The sequence below is a fragment of the Balaenoptera ricei genome, chromosome 16 (genome assembly GCF_028023285.1).
Source record: "Balaenoptera ricei isolate mBalRic1 chromosome 16, mBalRic1.hap2, whole genome shotgun sequence".
In the NCBI taxonomy this organism is placed as follows: Eukaryota; Metazoa; Chordata; class Mammalia; order Artiodactyla; family Balaenopteridae; genus Balaenoptera; species Balaenoptera ricei.
Genome location: NC_082654.1, coordinates 111,892,874 through 111,910,164, shown reverse-complemented (window position 1 = coordinate 111,910,164; position 17,291 = coordinate 111,892,874). Strand labels below are relative to the sequence as shown.

At 40.6% G+C, this 17,291-nt stretch overlaps 1 protein-coding gene across 5 annotated transcripts in view; it reads right to left on the bottom strand.

The window, feature by feature from the left end:
• The window catches only part of LGALS8 (galectin 8), a 33,442-nt gene extending 19,319 nt beyond the window's left edge, over positions 1-14,123 (bottom strand). For 2 of the 5 annotated variants that reach the window (XM_059900234.1, XM_059900236.1), the window contains exons 1-2: positions 13,583-14,122; positions 10,898-11,044 (exon numbers count right to left, since the gene is read on the bottom strand). In XM_059900234.1, coding sequence (XP_059756217.1) covers positions 10,898-10,939 — 42 coding nt within the window. In that variant the 5' untranslated portion in view covers positions 10,940-11,044; positions 13,583-14,122. Of the gene's footprint in view, positions 1-10,897; positions 11,045-13,582 lie in introns of all 5 variants that reach the window. The other 3 variants (XM_059900235.1, XM_059900238.1, XM_059900237.1) reach the window with 3 other exon arrangements.
• Between the last annotated feature and the right edge of the window lie 3,168 nt (positions 14,124-17,291).

The following is a 17,291-nucleotide window of genomic DNA, read 5'->3' as shown; positions in this document are numbered from 1 at the left end:
TCCCTCCCATCAGGAAACTTGCACAAGCCTCTTAGATAGCCTCATCCACCAGAGGGCAGACAGCAGAAGCAAGAAGAACTACAATCCTGCAGCCTGTGGAACAAAAACCACATTCACAGAAAGATAGACAAGATGAAAAGGCAGAGGGCTACATACCAGATGAAGGAACAAGATAAAACCCCAGAAAAACAACTAAATGAAGTGGAGATAGGCAACCTTCCAGAAAAAGAATTCAGAATAATGATAGTGAAGATGATCCAGGACCTTGGAAAGAGAATGGAGGCAAAGATCGAGAAGATGCAAGAACTGTTTAACAAAGACCTAGAAGAATTAAAGAACAAACAAACAGAGATGAACAATACAATAACTGAAATGAAAACTACACTAGAAGGAATCAATAGCAGAATAACTGAGGCAGAAGAATGGATAAGCGACCTGGAAGACAGAATGGTGGAATTCACTGCTGCGGAACAGACTAAAGAAAAAAGAATCAAAAGAAATGAAGACAGCCTAAGAGACCTCTGGGACAACATTAAACGCAACAACATTTGCATTACATGGGTCCCAGAAGGAGAAGACAGAGAGAAAGGACCAGAGAAAATATTTGAAGAGACTATAGTCGAAAACTTCCCTAACATGGGAAAGGAAATAGCCACCCAGGTCCAGGAAGTGCAGCGAGTCCCATACAGGATAAACCCAAGGAGAAACACGCCGAGACACATAGTAATCAAATTGGCAAAAATTAAAGACAAAGAAAAATTACTGAAAGCAGCACGGGAAAAACGACAAATAACACACAAGGGAATTCCCATAAGGTTAACAGCTGATTTCTCAGCAGAAACTCTACAAGCCAGAAGGGAGTAGCATGATATACTTAAAGTGATGAAAGGGAAGAACCTACAACCAAGATTACTCTACCCGGCAAGGATCTCATTCAGATTCAATGGAGAAATCAAAAGCTTTAAGACAAGCAAAAGCTAAGAGAATTCAGCACCACCAAACCAGCTCTACAACAAATGCTAAAGGAACTTCTCTAGGCAGGAAACACAAGAGAAGGAAAAGACCTACAAAAACAAACCCAAAACAATTAAGAAAATGGTCATAGGAACATACATATTGACAATTACTTTAAATGTAAATGGATTAAATACTCCCACGAAAAGACACAGAATCACTGAATGGATAAAAAAATCAAGACCCGTATATATGCTGTCTGCAAGAGACCCACCTCAGACCTAGGGACACATACAGACTGAAAGTGAGGGGATGGAAAAAGATATTCCATGCAAATGGAAATCAAAAAGCTGGAGTAGCAATTCTCATTATCAGACAAAATAGACTTTAAAATAAAGACTATTACAAGAGACAAAGAAGGACACTACATAATGATCAAGGGATCGATCCAAGAAGATATAACAATTGTAAATATTTATGAACCCAACATAGGAGCACTTCAATACATAAGGCAAATACTAACAGCCATAAAAGGGGAAATCGACAGTAACACAATCATAGTGGGGGACTTTAACACCCCACTTTCACCAATGGACAGATCATCCAAAATGAAAATAAATATGGAAACACAAGCTTTAAATGATACATTAAACAAGATGGACTTAATTGATATTTATAGGACATTCCATCCAAAAACAACAGAATACACTTTCTTCTCAAGTGCTCATGGAACATTCTTCAGGATAGATCATATCTTGGGTCACAAATCAAGCATTGGTAAATTTATTATAATTGAAATCGTATCAAGTATCTTTTCTGACCACAACGCTATGAGACTAAATATCAATTACAGGAGAAGATCTGTAAAAAATACAAACACATGGAGGCTAAACAATACACTACTTAATACAAGTGATCACTGAAGAAATCAAACGGGAAATCAAAAAATACCTACAAACGGGCTTCCCTGGTGGCGCAGTTGAGAATCTGCCTGCCAATGCAGGGGACGTGGGTTCGAGACCTGGTCTGGGAAAATCCCACATGCCGCGGAGCAACTCGGCCCGTGAGCCACAATTACTGAGCTTGCGCGTCTGGAGCCTGTGCTCGGCAACGAGAGGCCGCGATAGTGAGAGGCCCGCGCACCGCGATGAAGAGTGGCCCCCGCTTGCCACAACTAGAGAAAGCCCTTGCACAGAAACGAAGACCCAACACAGCCATACATACATACATAAATAAAAAGAATGTAACCAGACAAGAATATCATTTAAAAAAAAAAAAAAAAAATTTAAAAAAAAAAAAAAAAAAAAAATACCTACAAACAAATGACAATGGAGACACGACAACCCAAAACCTATGGGATGCAGCAAAAGCAGTTCTTTTTTTTTTTTTTTTTTTTTTTTAATTATTTATTTATTTATTTTTGGCTGTGTTGGGTCTTCGTTTCTGTGCGAGGGCTTTCTCTAGTTGCGGCAAGCGGGGGCCACTCTTCATCGCAGTGCGCGGGCCCTCTCACTATCGCGGCCTCTCTTGTTGCGGGCCCTCTCACTATCGCGGCCTCTCTTGTTGCGGAGCACAGGCTCCAGACGCGCAGGCTCAGTAATTGTGGCTCACGGGCCCAGCCGCTCCGCGGCATGTGGGATCTTCCCAGACCAGGGCTCGAACCCGCATCCCCTGCATTGGCAGGCAGATTCTCAACCACTGCGCCACCAGGGAAGCCCAAAAGCAGTTCTAAGAGGGAAGTTTATAGCAATACAATCCTACCTTAAGAAACAGGAAACATCTCAAATAAAAAACCTAACCTTGCACCTAAAGCAATTAGAGAAAGAAGAACAAAAAACCCCCAAAGTTAGCAGAAGGAAAGAAATCATAAAGATCAGATCAGAAATAAATGAAAAAGAAATGAAGGAAACGATAGCAAAGATCAATAAAACTAAAAGGTGGTTCTTTGAGAAGATAAACAAAATTGATAAACCATTAGCCAGACTCATCAAGAAAAAAAGGAAGAAGATTCAAATCAATAGAATTAGAAATGAAAAAGGAGAAATAACAACTGACACTGCAGAAATACAAAGGATCATGAGAGATTACTACAAGCAACTCTATGCCAATAAAATGGACAACCTGGAAGAAATGGAAAAATTCTTAGAAATGCACAACCTCCTGAGACTGAACCAGGAAGAAATAGAAAATATAAACAGACCAATCACAAGCACTGAAATTGAGACTGTGATTAAATATCTTCCAACAAACAAAAGCCCAGGACCAGATGGCTTCACAGTCGAATTCTATCAAACATTTAGAGAAGAGCTAACACCTATCCTTCTCAAATTCTTCCAAAATATAGCAGAGGGAGGAACACTCCCAAACTCATTCTACGAGGCCACCATCACCCTGATACCAAAACCAGACAAAGATGTCACAAAGAAAGAAAACTACAGACCAATATCACTGATGAACATAGATGCAAAAATCCTCAACAAAATACTAGCAAACAGAATCCAACAGCACATTAAAAGGATCATACACCATGATCAAGTGGGGTTTATCCCAGGAATGCAAGGATTCTTCAATATACGCAAATCAATCAATGTGATACACCATATTAACAAATTGAAGGATAAAAACCATATGATCCTCTCAATAGATGCAGAGAAAGCTTTTGACAAAATTCAACACCCATTTATGATAAAAACCCTGCAGAAAGTAGGCATAGAGGGAACTTTCCTCAACATAATAAAGGCCATATATGACAAACCCACAGCCAACATTGTCCTCAATGATGAAAAACTGAAACCATTTCCACTAAGATCAGGTTGCCCACTCTCACCACTATTATTCAACATAGTTTTGGAAGTTTTAGCCACAGCAATTAGAGAAGAAAAAGAAATAAAAGGAATCCAAATTGGAAAAGAAGTAAAGCTGTCACTGTTTGCAGACGACATGATACTATACATAGAGAATCCTAAAGATGCTACCAGAAAACTACTAGAGCTAATCAATGAATTTGGTAAAGTAGCAGGATACAAAATTAATGCACAGAAATTTCTGGCATTCCTATACACTAACGATGAAAAAGCTGAAAGTGAAATTAAGAAAACACTCCCATTTACCATTGCAACAAAAAGAATAAAATATCTAGGAATAAACCTACCTAAGGAGACAAAAGACCTGTATGCAGAAAATTATAAGACACTGATGAAAGAAATTAAAGATGATACAAATAGATGGAGAGCTATACCATGATGTTGGATTGGAAGAATCAACATTGTGAAAAAGACTCCACTTCCCAAAGCAATCTACAGATTCAATGCAATCCCTATCAAATTACCAATGGCATTTTTTACGGAACTAGAACAAATCATCTTAAAATTTCTGTGGAGACACAAAAGACCCCGAATAGCCAAAGCAGTCTTGAGGGAAAAAAATGGAACTGGAGGAATCAGACTCCCTGACTTCAGACTATACTACAAAGCCACAGTAATCAAGACAATATGGTACTGGCACAAAAACAGAAACATAGATCAATGGAACAAGATAGAAAGCCCAGAGATAAACCCACGCACCTATGGTCAACTAATCTATGACAAAGGAGGCAAAGATATACAATGGAGAAAAGACAGTCTCTTCAGTAAGTAGTGCTGGGAAAACTGGACAGCTACATGTAAAAGAATGAAATTAGAACACTCCCTAACACCATACACAAAAATAAACGCAAAATGGATTTGAGACCTAAATATAAGACCGGACACTATAAAACTCTTAGAGGAAAATATAGGAAGAACACTCTTTGACATAAATCATAGCAAGATCTTTTTTGATCCACCTCCTAGAGTAATGGAAATAAAAACAAAAATAAACAAATGGGACCTAATGAAACTTCAAAGCTTTTGCACAGCAAAGGAAACCATAAACAAGACGAAAAGACAACCCTCAGAATGGGAGAAAATATTTGCAAACGAATCAACGGACAAAGGATTAATCTCCAAAATATATAAACAGCTCATTCAGCTCAATATTAAAAAAACAAACAACCCAATCCAAAAATGGGCAGAAGACCTAAATAGACATTTCTCCAAAGAAGACATACAGATGGTCAAGAAGCACATGAAAAGCTGCTCAACATCACTAATTATTAGAGAAATGCAAATCAAAACTACAATGAGGTATCACCTCACACCAGTTAGAATGGGCATCATCAGAAAATCTACAAACAACAAATGCTGGAGAGGGTGTGGAGAAAAGGGAACCCTCTTGCACTGTTGGTGGGAATGTAAATTGATACAGCCACTATGGAGAACAGTATGGAGGTTCCTTAAAAAACTAAAAATAGAATTACCATATGATCCAGCAATCCCACTACTGGGCATATACCCAGAGAAAACCATAATTCAAAAAGACACATGCACCCCAATGTTCATTGCAGCGCTATTTACAATAGCCAGGACATGGAAACAACCTAAGTGTCTACTGACAGACGAATGAATAAAGAAGTTGTGGTACATATATACAATGGAATATTACTCAGCCATAAGAAGGAACGAAATTGAGTCATTCGTTGAGACGTGGACGGATCTAGAGACTGTCATACAGAGTGAAGTTAAGTCAGAAAGAGAAAAACAAATATCGTATATTAACGCATGTATGTGGAACCTAGAAAAATGGTACGGATGAGCCGGTTTGCAGGGCAGAAGTTGAGACACAGATGTAGAGAACAAATGTATGGACACCAAGGGAGGAAAACCACGGTGGGGTGGGGATGGTGGTGTGCTGAATTGGGCGATTGGCATTGACATGTATACACTGATGTGCATAAAACTGATGACTAATAAGAACCTGCAGTATAAAAAAACAAACAAGCAAAACAACTAATACTAAACTTTCTTTGGGTTATTTGTATGGAAATATGTTAATATAAATGTTTCAGACATTACATGAAATTTCTAAAAATCTTATATGTTCTCGTATAATAAGTCATAATTCTAGTTATTACTTTAAAATGTATATCTCAGAAATAGCTAAATTTCCTTGTCAATTGCATTATTATGAACTTTCATCACATCTTTAACCGTGGTCATTTTTAAGTCTTTTGTCATTTACAGACAGTTCTGGGTGTACTGTGATGCTTTTGCAAATATGTTCCTGTAAAAGGGTTTCATCTTCAAGGAATTCATGGAAAAGACTCTGACAAGTACAGGTTTCTTGTAACTGACTATACTGCTGAAGTGAAATGAATAAGCATTTTCAGAACTCTAATGGAAAACTGATGAACTCATAAAAGTGCTAACAAACTATCAAGATGAAAAAAAAATTAATTACATGGGACTGAGTGAACTGATGAGGATGATTATAATTTTTGTGATTTTCTGTTTGAATAAAAAAAAAAATCCCACAAGGACTCAGAGGCAAAAAATATACAAATCAATTTTCACTGCAAAGTAAAGGAGCTGTTACAGTGGAGGATTACTGGACTGAATGTCAATATTATGACATAGTATGAGTGTGTTTCGTATTTGGTAATTGCAATCATTGTTGCTTTTGTTGTGGTCATCCATTTACAATGCTTGGTGTCAGTCTATTTATCTCTTGTAAAAATAAAATACAGTGTGTGTGTATGAAAAAAAAAAGTGAGTAAACTCTAAATAGGCTGGTACCTGCAAAATGTGTTAAATGAAAAAAAGCAGGGTATAGCAGTTTATACAGTATGATATATGCATGTAAAGAAACAGGGTATACAAAAGGTGACACACACAACACATGCACACAACACACATATTCTCAGGAAGGATATACAAAAATCTGGGAGGAAATGATTGCCTTTAGGGAGGGCAACTGAGCACCAGGTAGAAGGAAAATTCATGTTTTAATGAAACCCTTAAATACTGCTTGAATTTTTAAAAATGATTTACACGTATTTTCTTTATACTTTTAAAATAATAATAAAAAAGGAAAAGCCACTGAGTTTGATGACATCAATGAATTTAAAATTTTAAAGACAGATTATCTTCAAACTGTTAGAGGCTTGACAGCGTGGAAGGACACTGAGAGAAATGGAAAACCACAAAATGGAAGCTGGTTTGGGAAGGAAGATGGGAGTTTCATTTTGAACTCACAGTCTTCAAGGGCTGGCAGGGCATCTAAAAGGGCTGGAGATTCACCCTGGGTGAAAGGGCAGAACTGTATGCAGACTGTATGCAGACTGTATGCAAACTGTATACATATTCAAAAGGTGGTCAGTAAAGACATCAGAGAAATAAAGACGGACACTGAAGACAAGATTGATAAAGAAATTAAGAGAGTAAAAAAATCAGAGGGCAGGGAGGGATAAATTAGGAGCTTGGGATTAATAGATACACACTATTGTATATAAAATAGATAATCAACAAGGACCTACTATAGAGCACAGGGAACTCTACTCAATATTCTGTAATAACCTATGTGGAAAAAGAATCTGAAAAAGAATAGATATATGTATATGTATAACTGACTCACTGTGCTGTATACCTGAAACTAACAGAACATTGTAAATCAACCATACTCCAATATAAAATGAGAAAAAAAAAAAAAAAAAAAAAGAATTAGGATTCAGAAAAAAAAAAATCAGATGGCAGAGCCATGGTGAGGAAATTAAGGCAGCAGAAATCGACTCTGTCAAGATGGAGGTCAGGGACTTCCCTGGTGGTCCAGTGGTAAAGAATCCGGCTTCTGAGGCAGGGCACGCAGGTTCGATCCCTGGTAGGGGAGCTAAGATCCCACGTGCCGCGGGGCAACTAAGCCCGAGTGCCACAAAGTACAAGGCCCATGCGCCCTGGAGCCTGCGCCCCACAACTAGAGAGAGAAAACCCACACGTCACAACTAGAGAGAAGCCCGTGCACCGCAACAAAAGATCCCGCGTGCTGCAACTAAGACCTGACACAGCCAAAAATAAAAATAAATAAATAAAATAAATATTAAAAAAACAAAAAAGGGAAGTCAGCAAAAGAAGAACAAGGGAACAAAGATGGGGGAAGGACCTTCAGAGGTTAAAAAGAAAAGATTTTATTGTTTTGTGTTGTATTAAATTGCAAGGTAGAAACGGAGGTACTTAGAATACTAAGGAAAAAAGGATCAGTGTGGAAGTAAGGATCTGAAGGAAATTGGAACCGATGAGCTTTTCAGGGCCAGGTGGGATTAATGATAATAAGTGGTTGGTTAACTAGGAGTGACAACCAATCGGTTTAATTTCTAAATAACTTCTCAACTAACACTTAATCACGTCTTAACTCTATAAACAACAATAATAAAATATTTAAGCAGATATTGAGTTGCCAAACAAGAGATTTCACTGAGGGCATTTCTGGTATGAAGATACCGTCTTCCAAATTATTCACTCAATTTGAGTGGAAAGAAAAGTGAGCCGGGCTTCTCTCGTGGCGCAGTGGTTATGAATCTGCCTGCCAATGCAGGGGACACGGGTTCGAGCCCTGGTCCAGGAAGATCCCACATGCCGCAGAGCAACTAAGCCCGTGCGCCACAACTACTGAGCCCGCGCGTCACAGCTACTGAAGCCCATGCACCTAGAGTCCGTGCTCCGCAACAAGAGAAGCCACCGCAATGAGAAGCCCATGCTCTGCAACGAAGGGTAGCCCCCGCTTGCTGCAACCGGAGAAGGCCCGCGTGCAGCAATAAAGACCCAATGCAGCCAAAAATAAAATAAATTAATTTAAAAGAAAAAAAAAAAAAAGGAATAGAAAAGTGAGCCGGACTTTTTTAAGTCTTGGAATTCTATCAACTGAACTAGTCAATGAAATATACTACGTAGGAAAAAATTACACAGGCCAGTTATACAATTTATCTTTTCCAACAGTTAATATGGACAGAATTTGTCTACCACAATTTTTAAAATATATTTTTAAGTCATTTTTATTGAATTAATTTTAATAACACTGTTTCACCTGGTTGGCAACTGCCCCAAACCAAACTAAAACAAAGCCATTGTGAATGCTATTCAACATCCTCAAAGTAATCCAGTTTGTTTTTGTATTTGGAATATATTGTTTCAATAGTTACACTTTTTTTTTAATAGTTACACTTCTGACATCACATAATCAAGTAAATAGAGCATACCATATTATTCAAAAAGACTTTATGCATTTCATTTAAAAAATCATTTTGCAAGAGGCTTCAGCTTTATCATTGACACATTCAGTACTTCATGCTCTCAAAAAAGTGCCCTAAAGCTAAGTTTTTTACTGATATTAATGAATAGTATTCAGGGTTATACGAACTAAAATTTAACATTTTACAGTATAGGAGGCAATAAATGTGGACCAAAATTTTGGAAACATTAAGAAATAAAAACAGAAAGATGGCAGTTCCGTGTCTTCACAAGGCTTAATAAAGAGTATAGCAGAAACTCAATCAACACTCCCCTGTTGTTGAACTGATCACTAACAAAATAACCAGAATGCAACAAAATATTTACTTTGGAAAGTTATCATGACGGTATCCTCAGAACAGCACAAGGCCACCAGGAGCCCTGAATGCAGCTTCTGCTGGAAAGCAGCACTACTTCTGCAGGCCCCCGTCCTCAGGAAATGATACGTCAGCTGATTTTTGTTTCAACTCTGTAGTCGAGGGTGCTAACCCCAGAAATTACAGGAATCATCATTACACTCTAATACCAAGACATGCAGGAATTTTAAGCTATAAAATTATTTTCTAAATAACATTCAAATAAGACATGTCTGTGATGAAGGGCAGAGCCGAAGAGCATTAACCCGACCATCCATCCCTCCTGGCTTGCACCAACATTACTTCAGTCCCCCTTGGCAGGCAGCCTTTTTTTTTTTTTTTTTTAAATCTTTGCAGAAAGTCAGTCTACAACTTTGAGATGTTTTTAACTCTTAAGATGCACGAAATTATTTTAAATGTCTAGCTGACTTCAAATTCAGCAAGTCTTCCTTTTTAAACATACTACAATTGAAGGCTATTTCTTCTAAGCCTCATTCCTGCACAATGACAGTAAACCTCAGGGGAAAAAAAAGAGCTACAGCTACAAAGTAAATAACAAAAAACTGAATCCACTTACACTAATAGGACTGGTTTAAAGCCTTACTTGAAGCCTTACCAAGAATCTCCTATAAAGTGTTTACAAAAAACAAAAACAAAAACAAAAAAAGGCAGCAACTCTATCTCAGACGTAAATTCAGGATTCAGCTTCAGACACATGGAAACTAGAGATTTCTAAAGATTCGCACACCACATGAAACTGGAACAAGTTCGTTACTTCCCAGGACGTACACTGAAATTTCCAGCAATTACATTCAGGGGTTCCTGGACCAGCCTGAGGCTGGGACATGACCATTAGTTTTTCTCATTCTCCATCTCACCACTGGCTTTTGACATTCCCCTGCTCAACTACCAAGCAGGATTTGAAAGGCAGAGGGAAAAGCTGAGAAATTAACTTCTCGTGAACAGGTCTAATTGAAAAAGAAAATTAAAATGTGTAGACAAAGAAATCCATTTTCCCCTGAAAATTATGTCTTACGATGGTCTGAGCCTTCCCTCCACTGTCCTCCCACGTTCTCCGTTCATAACACGTCTCATCGCCTTATACAGTTGACCCTTGAACAACACAGGTTTGAACTGCGCAGGTTTGAATCCACTTACACTCGGATTGTTTTCAATAAACACACACCACCTGATGGGTGGTTGGCTGAATCCTCAGATGCAGAACCTCGGGTACCGAGGAGGGCTGACTAGGGAACTTAAGCATCCGTGGAGCTCCAACGGCTGGATCTGGTTTTCAGTCAGGGCCCACTGCAGTCCCACCACATAGCAGGTGCTTTATGTTTACTGAATTTTACTTCTGCCCCTACCCCACAGCAGTGGGTAATTACTATCCAGTTGGACTTGCTCTCAACCCTGCCACAGGCAAAAAGTGATTTTACAGAAATTACTTACCGGGTTATAGACGACATTCTGTAGACTGTTTAAGGACATCATTCTTTTCCACCTTATTGTTGACTGGGGTCTCTCTTTTGGGTATGATCTAAGATTTTAAACAAGTTTCATTTAAAGAATTCCCAGATTGAAACTGAGGCACTTGACCTGTGTAAAATCAAAATAGAGGGAAAGAAAAATAAGCACCATTTTTCTTCATAACTATTTTTAAGTACATAAATTATTTTACTGATATTTACCAAATAACAGGATGCTATTACGAAGATCTGACTCCAATTCTTATCTAATGTACTTTACGAAATAAGTTTGGATTATGAGTACAGGAAATATTGATTTTAAAACTACATCAGTAGAAAACTTCTAATTTGGAAAATTTATTAAAAATACTTATTACTGGGAGTTCCCTGGTGGCCTAGTGGCTTTCACTGCTGTGGCCCGTGTTCAATCCCTGGTCGGGGTACTGGGATCCCGCAAGCCAGGCAGTGCAGCCAAAAAAAAACAAAAACAAAAACTTGCTATTAAAATACTAAACCAAATAATAGCAAATACTCCTGTACAGCTATCTGAGATATTCATTTAACTTTTCTCATCTGTATAATGAGAATAATAGTATTCACCTCACAGGTTTGTTCTGCGGATTAAATGAATTAATAAAGCAATGGAATAGTACGTGCTTTATAAGTTTTATCTATTGTTATTAGTAGAAGGGATTGCTCTTCCTCTTCCAAATTAAACAAGTCAAAAGGAAAAAAAAATCCAATGCCTCAAATATTAATTTCCATGTGGCTAAAAAAAAGATAAGATAAAAGCTTTAAAGGTAAAAGTACCCATCAGTACTACATATAACAGCTCCAGGGAAGACCTTAAGACTAAGCAGAACCAAAAGAGAAACGAAACTCAAGCTTCCTACCATTTTACTTCCTCCAATTCTGTCATTATACCAAAGGGCAATACGCACTGATCACATCTATTACTTTTTCTCTATTAAGAAAAAACTGCATCTCCAACCCTGGATGCAACATAAACTGAGTGGTTAAGTTACGGCAAGAGGTGTTAGGTGAGCAGATGCAGGTTGTGAAAGAATTCACAGAAGTATTAACAAGGGAAGAAAAGAAAGCTTTTATTCACTTTCCAAGGGAGGAAAGGGGCCAGACGCATAGAGTGGCATCGGCCCTGAAGGGTGGCGGTCTGAGTCTTTTAACGGGTTTCAAAGGGCAAAGTGCAGGAAAGAGCGGGTGGGTTCACATCTATTTTGGCCCACAGTTGTGTTGGGGCTTGCTGTGTTTCTATAGGATGTGGTTTTTCTGAGAATCTGTAACTTTTTGTCTTCAGTAATTTTTCAGTCCTTGGGTGTCTGAAAGAGACTTGATAGTGGCCTTTGACAGGCATTACTCTATCTTGAACAATGTCAGATGGGCTCACAAGAGGGATTTTGCGGGTGTAATTGACACCAGCTGATGTCAAGATAGGGCGATTGTCCTGGATTAACTGGTGGGCCCAATGTAATTACATGAGCCCTTAATAAACAAAGAAGCCAGAGAGATGCGGTAGCAGAAGAAATCAGAGATTTGAAGCCTGAGAAGGATTCAACACATTCTTGGTGGCATTTCGATGGAGTGCGGGTGGGCACACACGGAAACTGCAAGAAGGAAACAAACCTAGAAAACAAACTAAAGTATCCCGTAAGTTGATTCTTTCCCAGAGAATAGAGCCCGAACTGGATAACACCTGAACTTCAGCTTGTGACACCCTAATCAGAGTACTCAGCCTGGTCCCCCTAATTTTTTTTGGTCCCCCTAATTTTTGAGCTAAGATCTGTTAAGAAAATAAGTGGGTGTAATCAAAACATCAAGTTTTATGCGCTAAATGTATACAATTTCTATTTGTCACATATACCCCAATAAAGCTGGAAAAACAAAAACCCTGCATCCCTCTTGGTTTATAAATGTAACCCCATCTATTAACTTACACGTTAGTCAACACCTCAGAACTGTCTTGCTCCATCAAACTCAGGAAGCAATCAACAAGAGCAAAAACAAAGGATACAGAGATGCCATAGCCACATTCATAATTTACATCGTTAGTAGACAGTGACCCAATTTAAGCCACGGGCCCGCGTGAAACCAATCATTCCCAGAAACATCCACAGGCACGGGTCCCGCTGTTACTAACTCTTCGCTTCCCAAGAAGCCATCACGATGCTGTTGCAATTCAGAGGACAAACGTTTCCTAACGTTTCACACTGCAGGAAATGACTCTGCATCTCAAAAGAGTATGTTCAGAGCCCGGGAGGGCCACGGAGGTCTGTCATTAAATTTAAAGAACCCGTCATTTAAAACACCGGGAAGGAAACGTCCCCGGATTCCACTGCGCGAAGGCGGCGCTCGGTCCCGGGCGGGGAGGTCGCAGGTGTGAAGACAGCCCCGGGCGAGGCGGTGGTCGACAGCGGGGCTCCCCACAGGGACAGCGCCGGCTGCCCAAGGGCCGCGACTCCCGACCATCGCTCGTCCCCGGGGCGCAGCGCGCGGGGCACTGCCCGCCGCCCGGCCCGACCCTCCGCGGTGAGAACCCGCGCGACGGGGCTACCGGAGCCGGTCCCGCCCGTCTGAGTCTGACACGGGGCCAGAAACACCGCATCCCCTCCCCGGCCGGCGAGCCCACCGCCGTGACCGCCCCCCGACTCACCCCGGGACTGGCGTCGCGGACGCTCTGCGCAGGAGGCTGTTCTCTGGCCGCGGCGCGTTGTGCGGGTTCCCGGCCGGGCGTGCGCGGGCGGCGACGGGAAGCGAGAGGAGTCAGTCCGCCGCCATTTCCTGGTTCGCGCGCCCCTGGCGTCGCCGTCGGCCTTGCGTCTGCGTGCGGGGCGCGCTCGCGGCTCCGCTGGGCTGGTGGCGGGTCCGCTGCTGGCCGCCTCCCCGGCTGGGCCCCCTGCACGGCCTCGGGGACTCGGACTGCCAGCGGCTTGCTGCGAGACGAGCAGAGAGGGAGGGGGCAGAGTGTGTGCTTCCAAAATTCCCGGGTGGATCTGGCCGCCTCTGCCCCGCCGCCGGGGTTGGGGGGCCGGGAAATGGGGAAGAGAGAAGGAGAGACTTTCTGCTCCCTCGGCCCGCGTGTGCCCGGCCTCCAGGGCCGGTGTGCACGTCGCACAGGCCCCGCCTCGACCCGGCGATGGCCGAGAGGGGCCCACGCGGCCAGAGGGGCCGTCTGTGACCTTCCCTGGTCGCCCGTGTCAACGGGGTCGGTGCCAGGTATTTCTCAAGGTCTGCTTCCTTGTCTGCCTTGGGTCAGAGTCCAAACAGTACCTACAGTGCAATAAAGGAGAAGCTGACTTGCAGGCATCCCGGTGGGTTTTTTTTGCCACACCTTTGGGTGTAATAAAATGACGGGGGACATGGGTTCAGTATAGCTGGACTGAGTCCAGCCCGGAGCCCCCATCCAGTGAGTCTAACTTGGACTTCAGCCACTGCGGCTTATCTGCCAATTTTGTGTGTTGTTGTTTTCTAAGTTACATACTACCCCGGGGAAAATGTCAGCAGTAGAGAGCACAATTCTGAGCACGGTAGATGTTCAGAAATAACCAACTTTTCAGGCAAGTGTCCATCATGACTGCCAGTTTGACCTGTTGGCTGTAAAAAACGTCAGCGAGAAATACAAATAAAGTTATGTAAGCTACCTTGAACAGCTGGTATAGTTTGTTTTCTGTTAGGGATCACAAAGTTCTTATCTTCCTACTTGTCTCTACTTGATTTTTAACCACGTTTCCTTTGAAAGGCATGTTTTGGTGTCCCTGCTCTGGGCTTTCTCCTCTGTAGCTTTGGGTTTTATTTTTTATTTAAATTGAGAAATTCATTACACACCCAATACCATCGAACTCACATTCTGATTCCCTATGACTTTTCTCTCCTATTCATTTTCCAAGTTTGCGTCACTCTTTAGGATACAACTTCGATAGCTGTATTTAACCCTTAACATACACTGCCTGGGATTTGTACTTATCTTTCTGTGTGTTGTGTTTTATCTATCCAACTCGAATTTAAATTGAGGAAACTGTCTTGAATATTCCCCAATGCCTAGTGTAATGCTTTGCATGAAGTAGACATTCTGTAAATATTAGGTTGAAATGATAGGTTATTGATAAAGTGAGGAGCAATTGAATGTCTTCACAACTTTGCCTGGGTTGATTACCTCCCCCCTACAAAGTAAGTTGAAATAAATACACATCAATGCTCCACTTCTTTGGTAAGTAGAATTTAGGTATAAATGGGACTGTGCAAAAGGGCCAGAAATCCTGTATTGGTGCAGTAATTCTGCATTAAAAGATCCACAAATCCAGAGAATTTATCTTAGAAAAACCCCTTCGTTGGTCCGGTTTTGTTCAATGAGCTCCGTATGTTTTTTCTATCTTTTAGAATCAACAAATATGTACTCGATGTCCACCATGACAAGGCACAGTGACAAGTATACAAAGGGCTTTGTAGTATTTGCTGTACAGGGCCCTCTAGACGCAGAGAAGTGATATAAATATACGGAAGTCCCACTTCTCTTCCTTGGATTGTTACAGTAGCCTCTTCATTGATCTCCCTGCTTTTGCCCTTCCCCCTGCACTCTATTCTCAACACAACAGTCAGAGAGATCATGGGGAAACACAACCTAAACAATGTTACTTTGCTCAAACCTTCCACTAGCTTTTGCTCCTTCTTTGAGTAACGATCCAAGTCCTTACACTTCATGACCTGCCTCCACCTCCACACGCTCTGACTTCATTTCCTACTAAGTTCCTCCTCCCTTATTCTGTACCAGCCGTACTGGCCTTTGTGGTGTTCTTACCGCCTGCCTGTCACACTCTCAGCTCAGAACTTTTGCATGTGATGTTTCCTTTACCTCCTTAAAGTTGAGTAATGACAGTGAGTAATGTCGATTCTTAGTGAGGCCCTTCCTGACCACCGTATTTAAAATTGCAAACACCCTCCCAAAACACACACACACACACACACACACACACACACACACAATCCCTATCACTCTTTCTTGTTTTTTCTCTAGCATTTACCACATTCTAATATGCTACATTATTTACCTTTTTATTTTATATTACTTCATCCACCAGACTACAAACTCCATGAGGACAGGGAGTTTTGACTGTTCTTGTTTCAGTGGTGCTTAATCCAGTGGGGGACACAGACAGTGATACATTCCGGAGAAGATTAAGATAGGATGATGTATAATTGGGAGCACTTGGGTGGCTACTTTAGTTGCATGCCTGGGAAAGCTTCTCCAAAAAGGTAAAGTTTAAGTTGCTAGTGAATGAAAGAAAGGAGGCAGCTAACCAAAAGGAAAAGACAGCTTATGGCGCGGGAGAAATATTTGCAAACAATGCAACCGACAAGGGCTTAATTTCGAAAATATATAAACAGCTCAATATCAAAAAAAACAAAAAAACAAAAAACCCAACAACCCAATCAAAAACTGGGCAGAAGACCAAAATAGACATTTCTCTAAATAAGACATACAGATGGCCAAAAGGCACATGAAAAGATGCTCAACATCGCTAGTTGTTAGAGAAAGGCAAATCAAAACTACAGCGAGGCACCACCTCACACCAGTCAGAATGGCCATCATAAAAAAGTCCACAAGTAACAAATGCTGGAGAGGGTGTGGAGAAAAGGGAACCCTCCTTCACTGTTGATGGCAATGTGAATTGGTGCAGCCACTATGGAAAACAGTATGGAGGTTTCTTAAAAACTAAAAATAGAGTTACCATATGATCGAGCAATCCCACTCCTGGGCATGTATCCGGAAAAGACAAAAACTGATTTGAAAAGATACATGCACCCCAATGTTCATAGCACTATTTACAATAGCCAAGACATGGAGACAACCTAAATGTCCACTGACAGATGAATGGATAAAGAAGATGTGGTACATATATACAATGGATTACTCAGCCATAAAAAAGAATGAAATAATGCCATTTGCAGCAATATGGATGGACCTAGAGATTATCATACTAAGTGAAGTCAGAGAAAGACAAATATCTGTATCACTTCTATGTGGAATCTAACAAAAATAATACAAATGAACTTATTTACAAAACAGAAACAGACTCACAGACATAGAAAACAAATTTATGGTTACCAAAGGGGAAAAGGGGGGAGGGATAAATTAGGAGTTTGGGATTAACAGATACACAGTACTATATATAAAATAGATAAACAACAAGGTCCTACTGTATACCACAGGGAACTATATTCAACATCTTATAATAACCTATAATGGAAAAGAATCTGAAAAAGTATATATATATATATGAATCACTTTGCTGTACACCTGAAACTAACACAACATTGTAAATCAACTATACTTCAATTAAAAAAAAGAAAAGAAAAGAAAAGAA